We start from the raw sequence: 26756 nt of genomic DNA, 5'->3' as shown, positions 1-26756 counted from the left end.
TGAACCTCTGCATGAAAGCCTTAATATCCAGGATATAACCGTCTCTTTTAGTGAGATTTGTTGCAGACCAAATTAAATCATTGGAAGAAGTTCAGCTCTCTTTCTGATAGCACTCCCTTAAGGATCAGTGATTTTACACTTGAATATAAAAACCACAAGATTCTCAAAATGTTTGGCATTAATGGTAATGTACTCCCATTGAAGTCAGTCACAAAATTATCTTCATTTTAATGAAAATAATTCTAAAATGCCTTGTGAGAAAAGCCTTCCAGGCAAATTTTTAACTCTACAGAAGTTATTTTACCTTGTCAGACTATCTGAGAGACTGTTTTATCTAACTTTAGTCTGACTTCTGATTGGTAGGAGTCTTCTAATAGTCAGTGAGAGTGAGCATTTCCAGAGGGCAAATCATTGTAGCCACCAGTAATGCCCTTTTTAAAACAAGATTAACTGTTCTGTGGAGGTTTGGGCTGCTGTGCTTTAACTGGGGTTTTTACACTACTGACTGTATGACTATAGATACCTGCACTTTACTCCAAGTGTTTATTCTTTACCACATATGCTTAGGTGCTTATAAAAAGGGTTCAACTTAGTCTGTCTCTGTCAAAATGTGTGTAGATAAAGTTGCAGCGCATAACAGAGGTGAATTTAATTTAAAACAACTCAGATTAGCCATTCTTTAAAAGCCCTCACCTTGATCACTGCCAATTTTCTAGGCGATGAATGCAAATAATACTGTCACTTCTGCTTAACTTTTCCTTAAACATTGCCTTTGCTATTCAGAAGTTTTTCTCTTCACTGGTTTTGTTTGTTTGCTTTCTCCTCTGTACTCCCAGGAAGCTGTAAGCTCTTGCAGGCCAGTCCTGGTTTAAGGCTTAGTGAAATCAGGTCTCAGACATGTTCATCTCAAAGACCTTTACTGCAATGTTGTGACTCTCCCTAGTGCTAGTAGGAGCCACACACCTCAGGTCTTGCATATTGTTTTGAAAATACTGGAGCAGATTTAGTCTTTTAAGACATATTGTACTTCCCTAATTTCTTGGATTATTTCCCTTTCTGAAAAATGTGCTAATTTCTGTGCATATAAACACTTGCTGTGGAGAGCAGCAGAAAGAAGCAATTTCCTGTAGTTATTTTGTCAGGACCATAAGTGAATGAATCTCGTTCAGCAAAAAAAAAAAAAAAGCCAATTGAAAATCAGCAAAACACTTCGAAAAATTGTGTTGATTTTGCAAATAATTCAGGGAAGAGGGGGAAAAAAAGTCTTATCACAATATACCTCAAATCCTCTTGACCAGCATATCCTTTCTTATCAGACATTAGTAAGTTACCTGTAGACCTGAGTAACTTTATCTAGCCAGGGACATGTTTTTTAGTCTTCCTTTTTTATTAATCTACTCTGCATGGGAAGCCCCTTATGATTTGCTGAAATCTGGGGCTATGTAGAGTTAGCAAGATTGTTCTGCAGAGGGTACTCTGAGTGCCAGAGAAGTCAGAGCCATGGAGAATGATTCCTGTGTGTCCTGCTTTCCAGCTGGGCTGGCAGAAAAGCTGTCTTGATGGTATATGTTATACTGCAAGACAACCATCTTCTGGCTAAAACACAGCTCAGTACTGGTGTAACCCTGCTGAAATGGCCAACATGACTCAGAAACCCTCAAGCTTTGTCCTGGAGTGGCTTCCACAAACAGGAAGCCAACCCTCAAAGAACCACACTGATGTGCACACACCCACTGCTAATTTGGGCACAGTAAGTATCACTCTGACTCATCTGTTGGCTTTCTCTGCCACTCTTTCTGGAGGATGAGGATTGCAGGTTTTATGGACGGTGTTTCAAACAGGCAAATCAAATGTTACAAGCATGCAGAAATGTCACATCCCCTTCTCACTACCATAATTCCTACATCATCCTGACTGAAAAAAAGGTATAGTTCTGGAAATATATTTAGAGGTAGGCTTCAAGGGGAAGAATCTTTAAATTTATTTTTATTCTTGTAACTGGATGCCTGAGGAGGGACAAAAATCTCTCAGTGAGAGTATCAAGTGCTTACCAGTTAATGAAATGGAATCAAAATCAGGAATGTTAAGTGATGACGTTACGTTCTCCATTAATTTGCTTTGCACTCATTTATTGTGAACCTCTTAAAAGAGCTGGTGATTGAAAAGACATATGTCTTGAAAGCATAAGGATTTTTTCTGGAAAAGCATCTATTGTTAACAGTCCCATGTGAAAACCATCGAATTGTACCATTGGTAGCACTGGGGTCTCATTTATCTTTTCTTTTTGCAATTCCAGGGTTTAGTTACATTAGTTTCTATTTGTACCGGCCAATCTCATTCAAGCTGGAGAAATGTTCCCTCTCTAAAAGGCTCTTCTAGGGCAAAAAGGGTTATAGGAAAAATGAGAGAGCTGTGTACTCTGGAGATACATTTATCTCAGTTCTAAGGCTGGCATGAATCTTACAAATCTCCTAAATCCTCCCTTTAAGCCTTCCCAGCAGGGTCCTGACTGAATGCTTCCAGGTGTGGGTTCCTCATGCATGGCTGTGTTTCACTGCACGAGGCATCTCTAGAAGATGTGCCTAGAAGGAAAGCCAGAAGAATTAATGTACAAAAGTAGCACCTGCCCCATTTGTTTGTTTGTTTCTCACCCCCAAAATCTTCAGGAAGTCAGGTGGGGAATCTCCAAACAGGAGGCAGCCAAAATCTCTGTAAAGAAGGTAGCTTAACATAAGCTGTGATGGTGACCATGCTGAGCTGATGCCCAAAAGAAATGTGTAGCAAAGATGAGAAAGGCACACAGTTTGCAGGTAGAAGGCAGCATCTTAAACACAAAGCACGTCCTCTTTTATATCCATCCTCTGGTGCACTGCAGGCTTCAGAGAGCAAAGCTTTGCCCAGCCTTTGTGCTAGGCATTTCTGGAGTGTCTCCGATGGCTTGTGTCCTATTTTTTATTTAATTTCTCTATTTTTATTTTGTTTCTCTTTGTACTTGACTAGACAGGATCCAGAAAAGGTTTTGCTTCTTTTAACCCCTCTTTTGGGATGAGGAAACAGGCCAGCAGCAGGCAGTTTTCCCAAACATTTATTGAAAACTTTCAGCTTCAACAGCTCCACATGTGCCAGTGCTGAACAATAAGTGCCAAACCAATTTTTTGCAGGTGGATAAATGAGGGGCCTGAGTGTTTGCACATGTGCCCCATTTATTTCAACTGGCACTGTAACATATTAGCTCGAGCCATAGGTCTGTGCCCCATGAAAGAAAGTGAGGTGGAATAAATCAGTGCAAAGCACTGATGCTCCTGAGGTAGATTTTTTCCAGCTAGCTGGAGATCAAGTATTGCTAAAGCAGACTTCATGTAGCAGGGCAGAACAAGCCTGTCTAAGGCTCTGCATATCTAAGTACTCAGAGATTATTTCAAAGATTTTACTATGGGAAGGCTTACAGCTCCTGAGAAGAGGCAGGCTTTCCATCTGTACTCCTGAAGTCCCAGTGCAATGCCATACCTATCATAATTTTTCTTCCCTAAAATGAGGGATGGGACAAAACTAGGGGAAATATTCCTATTTCAGTGGTGTTCTGGAGTGGTTTAGTCATGCATTATTAATGGTAGCCAATTAACCAAATGGTTGCACACACTGAGTTTCATCAAGGTTTAATGACAAATGCCATGGACTAATCACCATCTTGTTTCCGTAAATTGTTAACAATTATGTTTCCAGTATTACCCACTCATGCACACCACCCAAACTCACAAAGGTGTGTGCATCCTCCCTGCCCACCCAAGGTGGCTCCCTCCACCTACAGCATCACCTCACTTCTTTTCATCTCCCAGGGCTGTTTTTCTTCCACACTCCTAATCCTGCACTTTGGTCCTAGCCCCTGCTGCAGGTGCCTGTGGAAGGTGCAGGCAGCAGTGGGAAATGGGGGCTGGCTGCTCTGGGAAGAGTTGCTTGCTGCTCTGGGAGGTGTGTTTGTGCTGGGCCAATTAACACCAAGCAGCTCCATGGTGTTCAGTCTAGAACAGAGAGAGAATAAAAAGGAGGCACTCCCCAGGACCCAGTTTGACTCAGGAGATGTGAAAGTGCATGTAAGGGGATTTAAAGAGACTGTGGTCAATGTGGGTCATCAGCCAGTTGTGGGAAGCTGGCATTGCTTTTAAAATAATATAGGCCTGAGGTGCTCACATTAGCTTTCCTTCCTTCTTCCCTGAATGATGTCAAGGGTAAGGAGACTTTTATTTAGCTTTTCAAAAAGAGGTAGATCCTGAATACAGGAAAGGTTTTGGGGTTTGAGGGTTTTTTTCCCCTGTAGAAAATTTCAAGAGGATTTTCTGTGTTTGAAAATCTCAAGTTGACTGAAGAATGGCCCCGGGAAAACAAGGTGAAGATATGTAGCACTGGGCTGCCAAGAAACTTTCTGGCTTGCTGATTCTGTAAGTATCCCATTAGAAACTAGCTCTGAAACAAGCTGTGCATCTTTTTATAATCTGTCTTATAGGGCAATTTAAACACTGCTTGATTATCAATTCTGATATCCATTATGTTGGAATGAATTAGTGTGCTATTTTGTGCAGTAGATAAAACTAGTGAGATTGTATTCCTCTTTTATTTTTTAATGAGGATTTCTTAGATGTCGCTCCAGTTCTTGAAACTTGAAAAAGAATGTAAAAGAATTTGGTGTGCTACTGAAATGAGCAATGTTAAGGCATAATCCACCCCATAATGGGTTGCTGTCTTATCTCAGCTTCACTTAAATGAGAGTGAAACAACTACTTTGCTGAATTGCAGTATTTATTATTTAGGCATGCAACATCCACTCTGTTACAGTAGTAACAGTCTGAGAATACCAGGTCAGCCTGGCAATTACTAGCTGCTTCATTTATTTGTGGAAGCAATTTGTGTAATTCATTAAGTATCTTTAAATGTAACACAAGAAGTATGCTGCATTTTACCTTTTTTTCCTAAGAATTTTGACTGTATTTTGGGCTCTGACTCTTGCAGAGTAATTTTTAGCTGATGGGAAACAGAGTAGGAAATGGGTGAAAAGACAAATTCTCTTTGTCATAGTATAGCACAGTGTAATTTCTTGGTAAAAGATAACACCATTTGTTCTAACAGCTCATTGGCAGTAGCAATTTACCTTCTACCCTGGAATATCTGATTTTGACCTCTTACATGTCTTTTACACCAATGTAGTTTTAAGATTCTTAAGAGGATTTTGATTTAGGCACAAATGCAGCAGTGTGATTAAATCAGGATGAAGCATCTACTTAAAGCTAATTATGTACTTATATATGCTGCTGAAGATTACTTTCCTACTGAATTATGCAAGGGAAAAATTGAGTCTAAAAATACATATTAAATAAGGCAGGTATCTATTTCTTATGAGATGCCCTATCCTTTCTCCTCTTTTTTCCCATATCTCTGTATTTAAAAAAAATCTTTTTTTTTTTTTTTTTTTTTTTTTTTACTTTTAAAGACTCAATAATGGTGTTTTCTGCAGCTATGCTAATGTCCCCAGATTTATGCCAGTAAGTCAAATCTCCATATGCTTTCTATCTTTCCTTAGCAGTCTCACTAGGCCTACAGTATCTGTTAAAGCTGTTTTGCTTTAAGAACAGAAGTTAAAGAACAAAAGTTCTAAAAGTTTTAAGACTTCTATTTAGCTTTTTGTTGTTGCTCTATCTTCTGGAAAGATTGATGTCGACAGAGACTATTAAGTTTTAAATCTTTAGTTTCCTTCAACTTAGGGATGGTGGGACACTCTCTGCTGTTGCAGGGCCTGTGCAGGATGTACCAGAGCTCCCTGCCAGAACTCGGGGAACTCCGCTCACCCCTTTAGGAGTGCAGCCTAGTTCTCTGCTTCAAAGCTGAGGAGTAGCAAGGGAAGGCCAAAGCTTCTGGGCTTTTGCAGCACACTCTGGTACTGGAGCACTTTACCCCTTTCTACTGGTCCAGCGTTTTCCAAAGCCCAGTGTGGGCAGACTGTTGGTCCCCCAGGGGGCATCTGTTTAGGCATGGCTAACTGGTACCATCTACCATTAGATGGTGCTTCCAGCCTGTTCCTGCCTCACTCTTGTTCCCGGGATCCCAGCCCTGCCGCCACCGTTGCTATTGGAGGGAAGAGGCCTTCTTGCTGGCACTTGCAGTAGAGCACCTGAACAAAGCCCAGGGAACAACTTTTCTCTTCATTTCCAGACACTGTGCTTCGCTGAGGGTTTATCTGACTTTGTGGTTACTCCAAGCTAGGAAATAACACCTTGGTGTTGTTGTATAAGGTGGGAAGACTTTCCATGTGGCAGGTTAACTTACAGTCCCTCACAATCTACAGCTATGGAGAAAACAAAGATAACCTGTGCCCAAGGAGAAGTTTAGTGACCAGGTTGCTGCAGTCAGGGCAATTCATCCATTCCTTATTTCAAAGTTTATTAAAAACATTCCTTATTTCAAAGTTTATTAAAAACTATCACCGATGAGCAGTGATAGTCAATGACAAATATTTCCCCAAATCCATAATAGACCCTCTGGCACACTGCTCTATACGTCATGTCAAGTGTGGTTATAATTCTACCCTGGTGCTTTGCTGCCATGCCCTAGAGCTACTCATTAATATTTGTGCAAAGAGTACCTAAAACATGGACATGCCTAAAATGTGAGCAGACCAGAACACATGTTGATAGCCAAATTATGGGCACCAGTGGCATGTGCTTCACTGAGGCCTGAGTGAGCATAGGTAGCTCAGCTTGGCTTTGCCTGGGCCAACATTTTGCCTTCCCAGGGCTGACACATCCCTGCAAGTGGGGCAGAGAGGCACATGGCATCCTGAGCAGCCTGTGCAGGGTACACAGGAGAAGATGCTCCCCTCTAGTACAGTTACACATGGGGACTGAAGTGTTTCCTTCCTGCACAACTGGCAAGGCAGCAAACAGGGGATCCCTTCTGAGCCATATGCAAAAAGAAGGCATACCCTGGTTATGAGGGTGGAGATACCAAAGTGCAGGACAAGAAATCTCTGAAGCTGGAATGTGGTGGCTGGGAAGGTGCTCCCCAGACCTCTCTCTGGAGCACTGACCCATAGCTCCCAGTGAATCAGTGCTTCCAGAAGTATGAAGCAGGATGCAGCCTATGGCAAAAAATGCAAGTAAAAGAGCTGTAAAAAGAAAACGTGCTGAGTTCTTGAGGCCAGCTGAGAGCAATTTTTAAAAGAGGTCAAATGTAAATCATAATGTTTAACCTTGGAAACATTGTGCTGTCACAAGCTGCTTTCATTTGCATATTTAGAGAAACAACGCAGTGTGTTGGGGCCTCAGTTTGGGTCAGGCTGCCTCAATATCATGAGTGAACAGTAATCATAAGATTCTGTCTCTTTAAAGTAGAAAAGCCAGAAAATCTTCTTGCTGAGCTTTCTTGTTATCACAGAGGTTTACAATTTATGTGGTATTTGTCTTTCAACCCTGAAAAAAGGGGCGACAGCAAATTGTGTTCAGATGCGCAGATAAGCTCTAATATACAGAAAAAGCTCTCCGTGGGCTCCAATATATAGATTTGCCTAAGAAAAAAATCCAGACTTATGCCATAATATCTATTTGGGAATTTATAAGAGGGGGATAATACTCTAGTTTGAAAGGGAAGTAGGGGAGTTTTAAAGGCAATGTTTTCTCCACTGTCTAAACCAAGAGCCACAGCAAGAGGACAATTCCCAGAATTGGTCCCATCAATTTAGCAAGACCTTATCTGCTTAGGAGCAAGCATTAATTGATACTGATTGTAGCAATTTACTTATCCAGTGGTGAAAACAGATACACAACTCTACCCTTTGGAATTAGACACTTGGATGTCCAGGCCAGGAAAGAAGCACATGGAGATGTGGATTCCTCCTGAGCCACAGGGCGAGCACAGAAATGGAGAGAACTCTCTCCTTTATTTTCAGCTTTGTGGCAGTGTACACAGGAGCACTTAACCCTGAGGCAAAGAGGTCAGCCTTTGGCTCATGCAGAGAAGAAATGGAGGGATCCAATAGCACAGCAATTCTTTAGTCCTCTTTTCTTTTTGAGCTATACATGATTCATGGGTTACATTAGAATACCTCCAGCAGAAGGCCATGGATCATTAATGCAGAAGTCCATAGGATATGTGACTTCTTTCTGCTTTTGTTACAAATCACATTGTCTACCTTGCACACAGCCAACTTTACCTGTGGCTCTCAGCACTCCCCATTTACAGGTAAATTCTCTGTGCGCCAACGTGTCATGTTAGATGCACCTCCTGTACAAGGAAACCACCTCCTGTACAAAGAAACCCTTCCACTTCAGGAAAATGTGCACTGATGAAAGCAGTCAGTGTCCGGGAAGAGTTACACAGAGCAGCTTAACTTACACACTGGAGCAGGTCACACTAATGTAATTGCTGACCCTCTGCCTTTGGGCACAGGGCACAGCATCCATGCCATCCCTGCAGTACTGCCAGCTGCCCTGGGAGGAGAGGATGCTCTCCTGGCTTCCTTTTTAGTTCAGGTCAGACAAAAGGATGTTTTGTGTTGAACCTGAAGACCATGTCAGACTTTAAATATTTTTTTCACTCACTGTGTGTTCTCTTTGTGAAACAGTAGCTGCAAAACACATGAAGAACTATTGTCCAAGATGTCTGATTGGATAGTAAAAAGCTAAAGATTAATAAATAGGTTGGAGCAGACAGAAAATACCAAAAAGTACCACATGGATCATCAGTGGAGCACAGTGTGATCAAAGATACATTTATTTGCAATAGACTATGCACAGAGGAAAATAAGATGTTTCTACTTGTCTGAGTGGCAGTAAATTTGCACAGTAACACTGAATTCTGGGGTTGTACATGTGTGAGTGCTCAAGATCAGACATCTTTTCTAAATGTGCTTATTTTCTCAGCTAATATTCAGCCTACTCATCGAGCTAATACCCTACCTAGCACAGCCTACTTCTCTTCAGAGAAATATTCCCAGGGCACCGGGAATATTTCTCTGTCTTTCCAGCATGTTCCCCTGAGAGTGGATAAAAAGGTGACTTTCCCCCTGCTGCTGAGGGAACCTCCATATGTGCCTCTGTCCTTTATGACTGGGGTTGCATGGGAGTGGGAATTGCAGGCCAGCCCTTTATTGTGCTGCCAGAGTGAAACACAAGAGTTGTGCCCTGGAGTCCCACCACAGATGCATCTAACACCTGCCCTCAAGAAAAGATAACATCACTGTCACTAAAAGTAAGATATTTTAATATAAACTTCCACCTTCATCCTTACTGCTCTTATAGGGAGGATCCAGCTGTTCAAGTGTAATTTTTTTTTTCTCCTCAGTTAGCAATTTCAGGAAATCAAAATATGTGCTGGGGGAAGTGAAAGCTTACAGATTTGTGGCCATCTGGGACTCATCTTCTGCCCAGTTTTTAAAGAGATGTGCTTTTCAGGACCAGGCAGCTGTATTTGCATAGAGTTTTTTGTGGGTTCACCATTTCTCAACAACTAGCTTCCAAAAGTCTCACTTGACTCCTACTTACAGGTAAAAAGAGCTGCAGAGCAACTAAGATTGGTTTGGTCTAATTTTGTCCCAGAAGGTGTCACTGAAGAGCCAGGAAAGGTGCAGGTTTAGTAAGAGTTTTAACTGGGATCTTGACTGCAGCCCCAGGAGGTGGAGTCTGGAGGTTGGAAGCAATTTGGAGTCCCACATTCCTGTGCTTGCTGTGGACTGAAGATCTGGAGAATTTTGCATCACAGAATAAACACCCTGAAACTTGGAATGCTGTGTTATTTCTCATCTAAGTCATCCTACATTCTGTAACAAAACTAAACCATTCTTGGGAGTGATGGTGGGAGTTTGGAGGTGTTTTTTTATAATATACCTTTAAAGGATTGTGTTCATCTTCTTGCTCTTTGCTCTATATCTGTTGTGTCAACATTACATTATAAATACCACAATTTAGAATAATATCATTTAAGATCATATTATTGTCTAGGTCTTTAGGCCTTTTCTTAAGAACAGGAGGAAGAGCTGGGATTTTCAATTGCTTTGCTATGATTTATTATGCATTATCGGTAGACATGGAAGTATCACAGATTTGGCAATGATGTAAGAGGCCTCAAGCAGCTTGTACTGTGAATTCCACAAAGAACAAGTTACACACAGCAAGCTGTGTCTCCTCTCCATTTGGAAAAGGTAGTTTGAGTTACTGTTTTAAGTCTTTTCTCCAGTGTTAAGCATTTTAAGAGACTTGATCTGATACATAAAGCAGATTTATGAAGGCTACTTGCCTCCAAGATGGGTATTGGAAAGAAATTCATCATTGATGTGGTCAGAGTAGAAAACCCTCTCAAAAGGATATTGAATGCTCTGCTTTTGGACAGTCTCTTAACTACTGAAGACTAGGTTGTGATCTGATCTGATGTGGGGGGTAAGATTATCATACACCAGTCTACTGCTGGTTGTTGGTTCCTTCCCCAGAAACATCTGCTACTGTCTGAAGTAAGTCCATTATCCAGTCCAGGGTAATGGACTGGATTATTGCATCCATGTTCCCATTCCTGGGATTAAAAAAAGTAATTGGAGGGCCTTAAAAAAAGGGAAAAAAAAAGTAAAAAAAAAAAGGGTGGGTTAGGTGATGTTGAGCTCTATAGCTGGTAGATTTCTAGACAGTTCTCTGCTCTTCAGAGTACTGATATTGCAGATCTTCTCCTTTCCCCTAGTTTCCAATAGCATGTTCTCAGCTGAATTGGTTTGTCTTGTCTATAGATTAATACATCACAGCTCTGTGACATATTGTAGCTCACTGAGGTAAAAGAACAAAGGAGGGAGAATATATTCTTCCCTGACAAAGCTATGTCAGGTTAATTTCTCCAACATACTTCTAAGGTTTGAATCAAGAAATATGAAAAAAATGTTCCAAAGTCACTGAGAAGTGTTTCTTTTTGTTTGATAAAAGCCACTCACAGTTTCACTTCAGTGAAAATTCAAGTATTTTTCCTAACCTGCTTAGCACCAGATGAACCACAAAGTGGCTGCAAATACTTTCAATGGCAGAAATACCATAAGCTCAGAGGAATGTATAAGAAAACCTTACTTTGTTTCAATAAGAGGAAAATGAGCTGAAAACCCCACATTTTTAACAACATAATAGAGTGTACACAGTGACATTCTGCTAAAAAGTTTGCTATCACACTGAGGGAGTAGAGCAGAGGAGACTTGCAGGTTTCAGTGCTGGAATTTTGCCATTTAATCTTTCCTCTGGCAGATCAGCACGGAGATTACATAGCCTCTGTGCATTGTTATCCACAGAAATAAAACCTATAAGAATTTGTTCAGCCGTACTCTCCACTTTACTGATCCATTTTTTATTTCAGCTGCTAATCTGCTAAGGATTTCAGCCTTTAGCTCAGGGTTATCAGGATGGCATTGTGAGTGGATAACATCTGTTTCAGCTTTCATCCATCTAGAATACAAGCATTAATCACTAGAAATGGAGTGTGAAATGGAAAGAAAAGTTAAATGCACATTTGATTCTGAATGCTCTTGGAGAAAATGTCTTTCAGGACCTGACCAGAGGGAGAACTTCACTGCACTATAACTGGGTTTGCCAGTGCATCTTACATGAAAAGCTGGTCATTATCTGATATAAATTCTGCTCATTTCAGTTTATTTTAAAGGCACAAACCTCGTCCTATCTAATTTAAAAGAAATGTTTAAAACAACTAATCCCAAAACAGTGCATCTGTTCAGCTTAATTTGGTTGTGGTCATCAATAAAGCTTCTCTTTCCATGTTTTCTGTGCCCCAGCTCATACCTGGAGCCCTGAGCTGTTGCAGCCTCATGCTGCAAATGGGTAGCTGTAGGCATGCTTTCTGGGGATGCTGAGGAATGTATAACAAGGACTAAGAACAATCTGGGACCAAGACACACTAAGCTGACTAAATAGGCCTTTTCCATGATGAGTTTCTAGATTTTCACAGATGCTGTAAGGAAATGTGTTGATTTGCTACTGGTCTGGCATGTGTCATGGGAGCTAGATTCTTACATTTTAACTCTAAGAACAATGATCAGCCCCACCTTGATGGGAGCAATTAAGCATGAGATGCTGTGACCAGAGTCAGTTTGGGTTGTTGCTGAGCATGTGTACTTCCCTGACAGTTGTATGGGAAATGTTTACAGCACAATGGGCTGGATTTCCTCAATTTTTTGAGGATTTATGTGTGCCAAGTACCCTCTCTGCATTGGAGATCATGTTGAGTGGTGGCTCTGGAAAGCTGGAGATGGAAGATGGCTATATTCAGACCTAGCTGAGGATACATGTTTAATATGTATCCCCTTTTGCAGAGGTTATTTCCAGCTTGGCTTCTTACATCACTGTATGCTCAAAAAGGAGGCAGTAATTATCTTCTGAACCTCTCAGAGAAGGCTTCTCCCAGAATTCCTCCAAAACCACAGATTACAGTTCATCCACAGCAGTCAATACTACGTACTTCTGTCATTTTAAAACCTCTTTTTCATCAACAGAGAGTGAGTTTGTCAAGGCATAATTTCTGTGCAGTGCAATGAATTCAGCAGATTACCTGTCTCTGTATCCTTTAGCATTCTTTTCCCTTGTCATACTTTGAGACAAATTGTTCTCAGCATCTTGATGTCTCAAAGTCCCTGAAGAAAGCCATTATAGCTCATTAAAAACATCCCAACAAGCCCTTGCCCATCCATCAGCTCAGTGCTATGGCTCTGGAAGCATCCTGTTTCCAGATCCTAAGAAGGATGTCTCTCTGGGGACAAGAGAAAAACCTGTTAACGAGAGTATTATTTCTCTAGCATTTCAAAGCTGAGCCCAACCTTAATCTTTTAATAAAAATTACTTCATTTGGTGCCCTTCCTCTGACTTCCTTGCAGTTTAACTGTAGGTAGGCTTAAATACATTCATTTTATGCATAGCAGCAGCCAAGCTCGCTCTGTATTCTGGGAAGTGTTTCTGCAGGCCCTCTGGTCCTTTGATTTCCTTGTGTGCTTTGTTAAGACACGAAATAGTTAATGTTTACTCATTACAGTCACCATACGTGTCAGCTGAGTTGGCATCTTTTCGAGTGAAGGGAATGTCATGCAGCAGAGATCAGTTCAGTCTCTCCTCAAACTCGGCTGATCAACATGGGATAGCTACAATAGAAAGGGAAAGAGAGAGACTTTGAACCTCTTTAATTGAACCAGCAGTAGTTCCCAGGAGGACACTTTGTGTCTAAAAATCAAGGCCTGTCTTTTTTACTGTATATTGCTGCATATGCTTTAAGCTATTCTGACAAGATCGTCTTCACCTAAAATCAGAGTGTCCAGCCTGGTCTAACATGAATCATCTCATTAGACCAGTATAACCAGGGAAAAAAAACTGCACAGACAAGCTCACAGGTATATATTAATATTCACTTTGTGTTTAGGAAGATCCTTTCCCATTCTAACAGATAAGAATTTGCTTTTACAAGGGAGGTGAGAATATGCCAAGCAACTGCCGGACATTGAATCCTTTGTGTTTTCTGGAACTGATGACATTTACCTGTGCTTTGAGTAAGAATTGAGAGTCTGCCACTTCCCACAGGTAGTCCTTTCCTACCTTTCCATCCCCAGCTTCCCTCTACCAAGCAAGCTATTCTTTCTGCTAAAAAAAAAAAAAAAAAAATAAAAAAAAGAGAGAGGAGAGGGAAAGAGAGAAATTATTTGCCTTATACTTTTTGGGTTATATTATTTAAGGTATATCTTACTGCCCTTATAAAAAATACCTATGAAGATATTTCTTACTTGGTTTTACTTCTGCACCAGCAAAAGCCTAAACATAGAATACCATCTCTGACTGATTTGTTTCTTCTATAAAAATAACTTTTCTTCTTTGGAGGTCTTTTTAGATTTGAAAATTTCTTCCATTCTGAAAACTGGTGCTTTTAGAAACTTCTTGTGACTTTTAAAGGGAAAATCTAATAAACTCACAGGAAAGCAATAGAGAAGGAGGCAGTGACTTTTTCTGTACAAGTGCTGAAGGCAATACTGAACTGAAATAAAATATTGTTATTTATATCAGAATAGGAGTAACTTCAGTTCTAGACATGGTAGGTAAGACATCAAGAGTATAAAATGTATATAACCAAAGTCTGTGAGAAATATTTCATTCTGCACATGAAGAACTGAAGGCATAAAAGGTTTGCAAAGAGAAATTCAGTATCTGAGGCCAGAACCAGGACCTGATCTGGAGATGTTATTTTCCTCACCAGATACTCCTTTCCTTCCTTTGGGTTCTATGTTCTGTACCAGCTCAGAGAACAGACTTCTTGAAACTACTTAGTATTCACCACAGATGACAGCCTTGTAATTTTGTGAAAAGTAACATCTGTTCAGGGAGAAACTGTGTGTACATGTATAAGCAGCTTTCCAAGACATGTATTTCAGAGAAGAGGGAACAATTTTGCTCAAACATCCCTAAAAATTACCTGCCTATTCAACATAATCCAGTGACCCAGAGCAATCTTCCTGGGGAAAGAAAAGGAATATATGATGATGTCCAGACCCCCAGCTGACACCAAATGATATTGCTCCTTTGCAGATCTACTCCATTATGGTTTTGCTGCCTGATAAAAAGAATTTCCTGTCAGTGGCAAGTGGAATTTTTCAAAACCAATCTATATGCTGGACTTCCCTCTGGCTTTAACCAGCAGAGCCTTGCATCACTGTCACTGCCGATACAGGCATCCTGTGAGCTTTCTGACTGCATCCAGAACTCTGCCGAGTTTCATCTGCTTTCACTGGACAGTTTGACAGAGCTGTGAGGAACATGAAGTTTTTCTGCAGAAGCACAAGCTGGCTGAGATGCTTGGCACAGCTCTGATGAAAATAGGATACATTTGAAGGTTTTAATATGACTCCACAGCCATGATGGTTCATTTGGATTTTGTTCTGCTTAAAAAACCTCTTTTCCCAAGGGTTACTTGAGGTACTTTTGAAAAGCACTATCAAATTAGCTCACCATATTCAAATGTAATTATTTGTTTCACTCTGAGATCAGCTAAAGAGAATATTTTATTCTACCCATTATTCTTCTCTCTTCGTTCTAGCCATTGGAAAGCAGGACAAGGATTAATTTCATGTCAGAGAGTCTCCTGTTCTGGGTAGCAAGAGATCATTGATGGTCTTAACTCTGATTTCATTCCTATATACTTGATGAACATTACTCCTTTAATTGTACAAATATAAATAATAACACTTTAAACTAACACATTTCATACATTTGTGTATTTTTTTGCAATTTCTTGGTCAATGTAACCACAGGTAGCATTAGTTGTTCAAACCTATAGTATGCTTTTCACTGATTGCCTTTTAAAGGACATCTCTTCTTACAAGTTGGTCTTACTTTTAATGCCTGTATCTTTACAGATACTCTTTATTAGAGTTCAAAGTGACAGGCTGCTATACTTAACATAGTTCATCTTCAAAACAGTGGCACAAAACAACCATGTGACAATATGTGATTGAAAAAAGCAGCCTTTGGCCTCATGGCAAGGCTTGTACCCAGTGGAGGCCTGGTGGAATGTGGGGCTATGGTGTTTCAGCTGTGGGATCTGCTTCCAGCAATGTCCCACATGGGTTAGCTGCTCCACACAGCTGTTTTCCCCTGGGTGTGAACAGGGACAAATATCCTGACCTTCACAGCCAGGTATAATTGAGGGAGCATAACACAGAAGGGCTGAGCAACACGTTCCAAGGCTTGTACAACCCTAAGGTGCTATTACCAGTCAGTAGATAAGATGACATGTTGTCCTAAAATCTGTGTCTTTGCATTCAGGGTATTTTTTTGCCATCAGTATCTCCTCTGTTTTTTTCAGTCAGCAGCCTCTTTGTTTCTCAGATGTCGCTCTCTTTCTTTTTCAGACAGATCAGCAATGTGGTTTTGAGGCAAATATCCATATCGTTTTTATTTACTGCTCTTTGATTCATTGCCAGAGCAGCCTCAGAGTACATGCACCTGGAATCCCTTTCAGTGAATCAGCATGGGAAGATGCACTCTAGGAGCATGCCTAATTTGCTGCAGTTGTTGATGGATGCTGACTTGATGGAACCAGACTAAAGCTACTCCAAAGCCAGTTCTCTGAAATGCAAATAGTGTGCATGTTGCATCCTCACTACCAATTTCTTTGCCTTACAGATGTGCTCCTGCTTGCTAACGTAGTGACAGCATGAGAAAGTCACACACCACAGCAAGCCTGGTTTCACTCTGTGAAGGGATCAGGAGACATAGTCATTGACAGGGGAACAATAAAGTTCATCAGGGCTCAAAACAGCTAGGACACAAATTAATTTGCAAAATTATGGAGCAACTACCTACAGTTCTCTGGGGCCACCATCAAGTCACCCATGTGGACGTCATAGTTCCCAAGGTATTATCCCACTATTTCAGGACTCCAGTAGAAGTTAAATCAAGCCATCCTCTGTAAGAGTGCCTTTGTGTTTGGACTGCAACAGCACAGATCAAAGTGACTCTGGGATGAAACCAGGTCCTTTGTGACATAAAAGGGACAGAAAATTTGCTCTGTAACAAACCTTTATGTGCCGTCCTTTTGGGCTGTAAGTCAGAGCATGGTCTCTGATAGTGTTAGATCTGTTCTCAGGAAACATTTTCCATCCAGGCTCCAGTATTTTGTGTTTTATTTCTATAATTGTAACTTGTGACTGTAACAGTGGACAGGTCTCCCTGTTTGAAGCAAAAGGATGACAAAAGTACTGGTATCCCTCTGTTCAGACAAGTCAGATGCCCTTCAGAAGCAGCAAAAAATATTATTGTACTTTTTCTTCCTTATTTCCTTCAAGCCCCTGTGGGAGTTCACCGGAGGCATCAGCAATAACAAAGAGTCCTTAAAACTAATTGTAACAGCCAAAGAGACTTTTTTGCTTTTGTCACAAATGGAGCCCAGAAGATGAATTTTGGAAAGAAGAGCAGGAAAGAAGCTGTGAGAAGTTCCATAATTTATTAGAGATGAGCTGGCTACAAGAGTGAGTCAAGAGTCAGGCAAAATAAAAAGGGTCAAGAATGAGAACAAACACATCCTGGGAAGCAGCTGCCAGCTAGGGAATATGATACAATGTTATTACAAAACTACTAATAGAGCTGATTTGTGACTCTCTGGCCTGACCTCCAGATCAATGGTATACATCTAGTGTCAGGAACTAGATTCAATCATCTGTAATTCAAAATGCCCCTCTCTGGAGAGAATGAAGTAGTAAACAAATAGGAATTAAGCTGTGACTTCTGTCTGTCTAGATTCAGATCTGTCTATGGACAGAATATTGATTAGTCAATACATAAGTAAGTATGTGTGGAGAGATTGGTACTGGCCCATATGAAGATCTGTATATCTATATTTATGAGTCTGATAGGAGAATCTTTTATAGAAACACATGTGCTGGATTGGGTTTGCATGGCCAAGCTTTTGGTACACGGGAGATACAGAGGTGGCTTCTGGGAGAAGCTGCTGGCAGCTTCCTCCCTGTCCAGAAGAGGCAGCCCCTGGCAATCCACAGATGGAAGTGTCGCTGGCCAAGGCTGGGCCAACTAGAAGTGGTGCTAACACCTCTGTGATAGAATATTTCAGCAAAAAATCACATTTTTTAGAAAAAAAAAGTGATTGCACAGTTGTAATTGTACTCAGAGAAGGGTGGAATGAAAACATGGGAGATGAACAGCCCCACATGCACCAAGGTCAGTGCAGAAGGAGGGCAAGGAGGTGTTCAGGTGCTGGAGCTGAGATTCCCCTGCAGTCTGTGGTGCAGCCCATGGTGAGGCAGCTGTGCTCCTGCAGGCCATGGAGATCCACAGGGATGCAGAGATCCCACTGTACACTAGAGCAGGTGGATGCCTGAGAGGAAGCTGTGATGCTGTGGGAGGCTCACAGAGAGAGGAGCCCACACTGGAGCAGCCTCTCCATAGTGAAGAAGCTCCATGGAAGAGTGACACATGCTGCAGCAGTTTAGAGAGGACTGTTGCCCAGGGGATGGACTCACATGGCAGCTATGCTAGAACTTCATTTACACACATATTTATGTGGTCAGATTGGATGGGACTCTGATCAACCTGACGTAGCTGAGGATGTCCCAGTTCATTGCAGGGAGGTTGGACTGGCTGATCTTTAAAGATCCATCCCAACCCAAACTATGCTATGATTCTACTTATGGATGTGTTTACATATACATGAATGCTTCTGTTTTGTCCTTTGAGACTTTGTAACAGCTAGCTTGCTCTGTAATTAGCTTGAAACCTGACCAACAACAAGGGCTATTGGAATGTTTTTGAATAACAAATTGGTTTTGTGTCATGTCTTATCAAGGGTTTTGAAATCTAGCCCAGATTTCACTGGACAATTTGTCAGATCCTGGATATCTCGGCTGATTTCCAGACTGCTGCAGAAGGAACTTTGCTCACCAGATCAGCTCAGCATGTTGGGCTGTTCTCTGAGATGATACTTGCCATTAGTTACTGGCCAGGCCTCTTGGAGCAAATCAATGGCAGCCAAACTCATTGATCTATTTTTCACACCAAAGCCATAATGGCAGCATTCAGGTTAATTTGGCAGCTTAGACAATTGGAGGAAAATAAAATAGGTCCATGGTGCTTGATGTGAACCAGCTTCAGCTGAACAGTAAGAAATTAGGAACTTGGGTAGTCGCAACTAAACATCATTTAACTCCAGCTGTAGCAAGACCCATGTATATGGAACAGTTTTACTTCCCAACACAGACCTTAGTTTGGGATTCCTGAACAAGTCCCCTTGCAACAGAAGTAAGGGTGCAGGGTAGGGAAAGTAAGGTCTGCCCTAGAAGTCTTGTTTAATATAAGATACATAAGATCACAAAAAATTTCTCTGGAATGAGGTTTGGGGTGAAGTATTGCAATGGCATTGTATTTAGATTCCTGAAAAACACCCTAGAAGTTAAGGTTATAGAAAGCATGGCACCATCCAAGCGTCTGATGGATAGAGAAAATAAACCAGGTAGAAGCATCTGGGATCTTTTATCTTGTTACTGGCAGGTCTTTAAAGCTGCCTATGAAGCCTGTGCTACAAGCTCTTGCTGGAGACTTTTTCCTGAAAGCTCAAAATCTTGTTTGCAGGATCACCAAAGCTGTGAGAGGCTTATGAGCCCTTTGGAGGCTTGGCCCATGGGGTGAAATTGCTAGCCAGATAACCTCTTTGCTGTAACCCAAGGCCAAGTGTGGACACGTGAAAGCTTTCTGACCACAGTGTGTGAGTAAAGAAAGACTTTCAGGTTATTTACTTACTCCATCTTCTATAGTGCTGTTCCAGGCAGGGCCAACATCCATCATTCATAGAAATGTCTCCTAAGATGAGCTCAAGACAGTTCTTAGGGTCTACTGCAGATAGGAAACAACACAGCAGAAAAGGAGATGGAATACCGAGCAGCAAGATCTAAACAAGGTCTTAGAATTGTGTTATCTGCCCAGCTCAGCCAGACTGACAAGAAGGATGGGAGCTGACCTCTGATACTGTACAGTGAAATATTAGCCAGGAGAAAAGTTCTGCTAGCAAACCACTCAGGAAAAATTACCTCTGCTAACAGAGACAGAAAAAAAGCAACCAAACAAAAAACCCCCAGTCAGAAACATCATCTCAGCAGGGAACACACTAACAGAAAGGAGCTACCACAGCAAAGAGAAGCACTGTCTGCAGTATCAAAACACTGTGGCATCCTACTCCTTTTGATGCTTGCCCACGGCCAGCTGTGAAGTCTTCACACTGCTGCCTTTATGCTCTGCAATGTGACATGAAGCTCTTTACAAAGTAGATACTCCCTGTACCTCTTACTGGGTCCCAGCTCTCAGCAGTAATCAGTCACTGGAAATTTTCTTCTACCTTTTGCCACAAGAGGACTCCAGTCTCCAGTGGCTCCTGGGGAGATGGTTGTGGTTTTTCTAACTAATTTCTCCAGAGACCTGTTCCAGCAAACTAGCAATTAGGATCGTGGTTTAGCAGCAGTTCTGTTTTTCAAAATGTAAAATGAACAAACATGTTTTTTTCAGAGCTCTAAACAGACAGACTACTATTTGTTAACAAGAAACTCCTTCTCTATCCAGCTATGGCATTGCATATTTTTGCTAGGGAATATTGCACTGGAAAACACTTGTGGGTAAAAGTGATCTTTTTCTTATAATTAATTGTATAGAGCTGTGTTGAAGCTTATGACTAATGATAAAGACCCGTGTTTAATAACATTTTTTCACTCATTTGTTTTAAGCTTTCTGCTTTGTCTCACTATGTGTCATGAGCTTAAGGGCAAGTATCTTACAATGCTAACAACCCTTCACATGATGTCTGATTAATGTGGTTATGGCTCTAGAGCCATTGTAGTAATTATAATGATAGAAATATGACCATCTCCATTTTCATTTTAATAGAGGCCAATAAATACATCTTATGGCTTTTATGGCATTTAACTATCTAGTCATGAACAGAAATTTGTAGAACTATTGTAACTATGTTCTGAGATGTAGGAAAGCATAAAATGCAAGTCTGCTGGACTCTGCAAAATGAGTATGCATTTACAGTTCACATGGGGGGGGGTCTGGTCTCTGCTGGGGGAAGAGGAGCTTGTACAGCAGCTGTGAAAGGTGGAGAACTTGAAAAGGAAGATGCAGGGGGAAACACTGCAATGGTTTCCTAGGCAGGCTGCTGACCTGAGAGAACCGAGTGTCCTGTCTGTTGCTGCTGCTCACCTGCCTGTCTGCATTTACCACAATTTCTAGACAATACTGATACTGTGTTGTTGCCATAAGTATCTCCAAGGGTTGCCATAAAAAGATGTGAGATACTGCTTTTCAGTGTTCTGACTTATTAAGGTCTTCGAGTTGCATTACTGGATTGCAAGGACTGCAGTAACAACAGCTGAAACAGCTTGACTAGACTCTCCCAGCACTAGAATTAAAGCTTATTGTGCTCTGCTGCTTTTGTTACCTTGCTTATGATAGAGTTCACACCAGTTTACAATCCCTTTTAGGACAGAATTTTGTTTCTGTGGTAGGAAAGTTTAGTGTTGCAAACACTGGCAAATGTCCAAAGGAAATACCACAGCTGCAGACCCCCTGAAAGGAATGCTGATTTCTTGCAAAGGAGAGCTGAAACCAGAAGGGTCCTCAGCCCTAAGTGCAAGGTACATCCATCAAAGAGCTTCTGTCCAAAGGGTATGTGATATCCGGGGGACACTGATGAATTAGCTTTAAGCTAGGGAGCCCAGGTGGCATTAGGACACGGCAAAGCTCACCCCAAATGCACAGCTGGGTTATGAGCTCTGTACTCCACATCTACCCACTCAGGGTTTTATACACACCTCAGGTGTATTTGCATGGACTGCAGACAGCACATAACCAGGAGATGTTTTCTGAATGGCTGTTGACAGAATAGACACTAGAGGGCTGTGGAAAATGGTCTTCAAAAATATTAGTGTTTGCTTTGCTTGCTCCCCACATTCCTGTGGGGGACTTATAAGGGGGAGAACAGATCTAGGTCCTATCTTCGACAGACAGGGAAGTGATGGATTGCTCTAACCCAGAGTCAGAGGACCCATCTGGTGCAAGGTCTTAAGACACAGCAAATTCAAGTTCAGGGCTCCCTGGACCATAAGAAATGCCATGGCTGCATGATGCAAAGCATCACTCTGAGGTAAATTTTCTCTCATTTTCTCCAGTTTACAGACAAGATTTTGACAATTTAACAGACAGGTATTCTATTCTGTGTATCACTAATGCCTCATGCACTGTCCTAGAGCACATAGGAAAACCTAAGGTATTATTTTTATCAGAGTCTCTAACTGTTTTGACAGAAATGATTTTAGATGCTCAGGTTTTTATCAAATGAGTGTTGTGTAGCAATGTGGCAGTGAACAGATGAAACCCTAGTAATCATGGAATGATTGCCTGATAAGAAAATAATTTAGCAGAAATCTTTAGCCAAAACACTTTTAGAAGGGTTTTTTAAAATGTTCAAAAAAGAAATCCCTGGGAAGTGAACTCTAAGTCCCACTGCGATTCATGTAGGGTGCTAAAAACTGTAGATCTCTGTACCAAAGTAGCTGAGAAGCCATGGTGGGACAAAGCCAGTCTGGATGCAAACAGCTGGACCAATGTCAAGTCTCTGCTTTAGTTAAAAAGCCATTTGCACCAGTCAAGGTGCTGGCAAACTACCTGGCTGCATTTGAGTGTTCCAGCTCTAAAAACAGAAGGGTGGAGGGAGCAGAGGACACAGAAAGGACCCCAGAAAGGACAGGAGGCAGCAAGGGAGAGTGAGAAGGCAGCATGAGGCAGGGTGAGCTGCTTCATGCTCTGAGGATGGCTCAACCTGGCAGTGCCCTGAGCCAGGGTGATGAGAGGCCTTGGCATCTCCATGCAGTGCCCTGCCCCATTGCACGGTACAGGCTTGCCCTCAGGGTAAAATTTTGGTGAGGATTAAGTGAAAATCCCGACCAACTTGAAGGCAGCTGGAATCATGACAACTCTCCACACCTTGCAGATGATGGCAGAAATCACAACAAATACAGGTGAACTTAGAATCACCTGTCCTATGCAAGTGATTCAGGGGCTTATTTAATGGGTAGAGAAGGGCTGTGGTGACTCTTGAATAGTAAGGACAGCTTAGGCTGTGTGAGCTGTTCATCGTTTATGCTGTGTTTATAGTGCTTCTTTCCAGGAAAGAGCAAAAATGGATGGTGACTTCTCTTTCCAGCACCATGCTCTACTCTTAGCTAGGTATAGTACATTCTCTCTATGTCCCATTGAGCTCACTAGGAGAAAATCAGCTACCTCTACTGACATTAGGTACGTGGATATCAGTGATGCAGGGTGAAGCCTTGTGGCCTGGAGTGGACTGGAGGCAGTAAGTGAGAGAAATTGTGCCCTGGTCCAAGCTGAGCTTGCATCTTGGGATAAATTCAGGTTTTTTCATTACGATTTGGGAGACCTTTTCAAGTAATGAGTTGCTGCTTTTTACTGCTGGAAGCTGGATTCCTGTGTAGTATGAGGAACATCAGAGCTAGTGATCTTTGTTTTGGTTCAGCCTCTGCACACACTAAAGAGAAAAAGGATCTGGATTTTTCTGTGAAGGGTGGGGTAGTAAAGCATTTCAGGCACATGATTTAATGCTTCTGGTTTCAGAAGCATGAGTCTGAGCTTCATGCTGTATTTTGCACCAAAGTTTCAGCTGTATATGGGTGATTCAGACTTTAGTGATGCAAGTCAGACTCATGTTGGTCACATTATCCCCTCATATGATTTTTGGTTTCAGAAAGTTTGGGTGTCTTTTAACTTTGCTACCCCTCTTCCTATGGAGATGAAGGAGGTGTGAAGTCCCGTTTGGCTTCCTGTTCTTGGTCCAGCGCTGAACCGTGGGACCTGCAGAGTGGAGGAGAGAGGAAGCATCACTTAAATGCGCGTGGCTGGGTCATTCTCTGCCGTGATGCTTTACTCTGCTGCCTGTAAAGTCATGCCTCTCACGAAGGGCAGGCAGGCTGAGACCAGGGATGCGAGGATTGGACTGTCCTCCTCGTCTGGAGGAGCTTAGGGGTCCGTGCTTGTCATGGGATTGATTTTTCGCTCTGGATGCACAGGCGAAGCTGGGAGCGTGCCCAGCTGCGTGTCAGGGCTGCACATTGCATGGGCGCCTTTGAGCCACGGCGTCGGCGGAGGCGTGTGGCTGGATGCTGAGACAAAGTGCTCCTGCAGCTGCAGGGCTTCAGCGTGGTGATTCCTCCAGGTTGGCTTTTCTCCATTATCTTGCGCGTGGCGTCAGTGAACCCCAGGGATGGCTTGCTGCTTGCTGGCCGGGGGGTCCGCCTGATTCTTGTTTAAGGGGTTGGTGGTTTTGCTTTATTTACTCTGCCTTGGCTTCAGGCTCTCCCTGTGTCGAGGAGAAGAAAGACACAAACAGCGGGGAGTGGGGGGGGGGAATAACAAACCAACGGGAGCCGAGCTCCGGCCGGGAGAGGCAGAGGCGCTCCCCGGGGGCGCTCCCGCGGGGAGCCGAGCACCGCGCCCGCTCCGCGCCGATCCCGCCCGGATTTTGCACGTTTCCTTCCCCCTTTTTCTCCCCTCTCCTCCGTTTTTATTTTTTCTCCCTCTATTTTTCTTCTCCATTTCCCCCCTCTCTTCCCTCCCTCTCTCCCTAGCGTGGTTGGATCAGTCTTTTGGTATTTCCTGCCGCCGCCTCCCCCGAGCAGCTGTCCGGCCGCGGCCCGGCGCTGCGCGCTTTCCGTGCCGCCGGAGGAGCGGCTCGGTGGGGCCCACGCGTGTCCCCGCTCCCGTCCCACGCGTGTCCCGGCGATGCGGCGGCGGCGGCGGGGCGCGGCGTGCTGAGCGCGGCACCGCGCGGGGGCTCGGCCGCCCCGGCCAGGTAAGGCGCACCGGACATCCCCACCTCCCCCTAAAAGCCACATCCTCCCCCGAATCCCCGAAGCTGTTCTCCCCAAAATACCTTGTAAAAGCAAATACCGCCCCCCCTTCCCGCCCTAAATTATTCCAATAAATCCATTCCCCCGCCTCCCATGGTAGCTGTTCTTCCTGTCCCCCGCGCTGCCAGGCTGCCTATTTTTAAGTATAACGTGGTACCTCCGATTCGGCTTGCGGGCGGCGTGATTTCAGCGAGGGTCTGAGTGCTGGCAGCTCTGGGAGGGTAACCTGCCGCCTGTACCGTGCTTTGTGCCCAGGTTGTGCGTCGCCGTTTCTACGTTTGCCTTTTGGGGTTTGGCGACGGGAGCTGTGGGGTGGATCCCCTTGCCCCCAGACTTCTCGGCATGGCAGGGCTGGGGGGCCAGCAAGCGGCCGGTGTGGCGTGTGGGATGGCGTGCTGTCAAGGAGACCTGATTTCTTTAGACATGTGGGCATATCTGGTAGGTGGAATGCATTTTTAATGTACTTCTTCCAGCATGGTGAGGAACTAGTGAGGAGACTGCACTGTTACTAATTGGCTACATTTAATTGACAATAGTAATTGCCTTTCCTATAGGTGCTTTTACATATACCATAGTAGAGATCACAGGCATCGCTATCTAAAAACCAGATTTTGGAAACCTGTGTTTGGAAATGCTTTTAGTTTGCACTAAGTGAAGCAAGGCAGCATTCCTAGAGAAATAAACACATAAGCACATGGGACTGGATCAGTTGAATCAGAAACCATATTTTTCAAGTGCTGTGCAAACCTAAAGCATTGTAGTGTGAAACAATTGTTTAACATAAGTGAGGGGGTAAGTTCTTTAAACTGCGTAGCAACCTCCTCACTTCATCCAGCTGCAGTAGTATCTTTGTTTTCAAAATATTCCTTCCCCCTCTTTGCATTGATGTAGGAGATAGCAACAGTATTCAGCAATGTCTGTACCAGAGAACAGCCATTGCACTGGATGTGTCCCCAGCTGCCACCTTTCCTCCTTGGCAGCAAGTTTCCAAAGAGGTGTGAGTGGGGAGGGAAAGACAGAAGCCTCAAGCCAGGCTCTGTGTCTGGCAAGTTCTCTTCCCAAAATCGGAGAATAGACGTTCTCAGCTGGGTAGTTCCCAGTAGGATGGTAGTGACCCTGGGAGTATCCCCACCCTGACTGGGCAAGAAGGGGGACAGAGCTGGGCCAAAAGGACCTGGGGGCAGCAAGGAGTCAGATTCAGCTCCAGGGGTTACTTTGCAGCACTATTGATGGAGGTACAGACAGCAGTTCACTGATTGAAGGGAGAAAATGCAGGCCATAGTCCTGCCCCCCGCCTATTTTGGTTTGAAGAGGACAATGTGAACCTAAGGAATGATTTAATCATGGTGATGCATGTAAGTAACTGAAAGGCGGATTTACTGCTCTCATCTTTTCATGGTGCTTAATTTAATTTTCATGTGCTTTATTGCAACACTGATTCATCAGGTGAGTGGGAGGGAGGCTTGTAGAGTACAGGTGGTTCAGTTTCCATTACTGGATTAGATATTTCTCAAGGTGCTTTCTTGGCTACAGCAGGAGAAAAATGGCTCTGTGTCTGTGGTTTAGAATCCAGGATATCTCTAGAGAAAGGCTATTCCTATAATCTGTAATGTGCAGTATTTGAAATAACTGTGCCATGCTCAGAGCAAAACTGAGACTCAACTAATTCTTACTATGTTCATAGATCATAAAAATATCTGTTAAGCTAATGTGAATTGGGTTAGACTCACTTCATGTCCAAGGGAGCTGTTATCTGCTGGAGGCAATTGTGAGATGGTCAGTGTTGCCACTGCTGAAGGTCTTTTAGTGCTGGATCTGGGGCTGAAGTGTGTCAGCAGGGCCCTGCTGCTTCTGAGCTGTGGAGCACAGACCTCCCTCTGCAACTGCACAGATTTGTGCTGTTTGAGCTCCTGTTTTCTTTGGGGGGAAAGCTGCATTTAGTGTTTTTCTCCTGACCTCCCTGCCTTTGAAGCATTAACAGCACAGTGTTTTCTCAGCCAGAAATGCTGCTCCTCACGCCTCCACTCCTCAACATGAGATGTCTCTGGCAGCACGTTGTAGGTGTTTGTGCATGCCTGCTGTGGTTACTAAGGTAAAGGAAACACAAGAAGCAGCTCAGGGAATGGGAACAATCCAAATGCCAGACACACACGGGTTTGGGCAGGAATGACAGTGACCTGCTCTGCCAGCGTGTCTCAGTGTGGGTCTGGGCTTGCTCACTCCTCACGCAGGCTCCTGACTGTCACTGCTGGTGTTTATGCTGTGCTTTAGAGCACCA

At 43.0% G+C, this 26756-nt stretch overlaps 1 protein-coding gene and 2 long non-coding RNA genes across 6 annotated transcripts in view; 1 reads left to right on the top strand and 2 right to left on the bottom strand.

The window, feature by feature from the left end:
• OSBPL5 (oxysterol binding protein like 5) overlaps nucleotides 1-26756 on the top strand; it is a 173884-nt gene that overhangs the window by 14713 nt on the left and 132415 nt on the right. The window contains exon 1 of one of the 3 annotated variants that reach the window (XM_068193993.1): nucleotides 23330-23784. The exons of 1 other annotated variant lie outside the window; for it this stretch is intronic. Coding sequence is in view for 1 of the 2 variants with exons in the window: in XM_068193994.1 (XP_068050095.1) it covers nucleotides 24821-24916 (96 nt within the window). In the remaining variant the exon portion in view is untranslated. Of the gene's footprint in view, nucleotides 1-23329; nucleotides 23785-24770; nucleotides 24917-26756 lie in introns of those variants that run through there. One more of the 3 variants, XM_068193994.1, reaches the window with a different exon arrangement.
• LOC137476020 (uncharacterized) lies at nucleotides 2278-17593 on the bottom strand. 2 transcript variants are annotated; one of them, XR_011000197.1, is made up of 4 exons: nucleotides 16359-17593; nucleotides 13545-13643; nucleotides 12571-12768; nucleotides 2278-2582 (listed from the first exon to the last, which is right to left on the bottom strand). It is a non-coding gene; the product is annotated as an uncharacterized lncRNA (long non-coding RNA). The 2 variants fall into 2 exon arrangements; XR_011000196.1 differs by lacking the exon at nucleotides 2278-2582 and having other exon boundaries at nucleotides 9024-12768.
• Nucleotides 23791-26756, bottom strand: part of LOC137476027 (uncharacterized) — a 74092-nt gene continuing 71126 nt past the window's right edge. The window contains exons 2-3 of the long non-coding RNA XR_011000201.1: nucleotides 24636-24711; nucleotides 23791-23928 (exon numbers count right to left, since the gene is read on the bottom strand). This is a non-coding gene — a long non-coding RNA (uncharacterized lncRNA). The remainder of the gene's footprint in view (nucleotides 23929-24635; nucleotides 24712-26756) is intronic.

The sequence above is a fragment of the Anomalospiza imberbis genome, chromosome 6 (assembly GCF_031753505.1).
Source record: "Anomalospiza imberbis isolate Cuckoo-Finch-1a 21T00152 chromosome 6, ASM3175350v1, whole genome shotgun sequence".
Lineage (NCBI taxonomy): Eukaryota > Metazoa > Chordata > Aves > Passeriformes > Viduidae > Anomalospiza > Anomalospiza imberbis.
The sequence above is the reverse complement of the archived record's forward strand: the minus strand, read 5'-3'. Positions and strand labels throughout refer to the sequence as shown.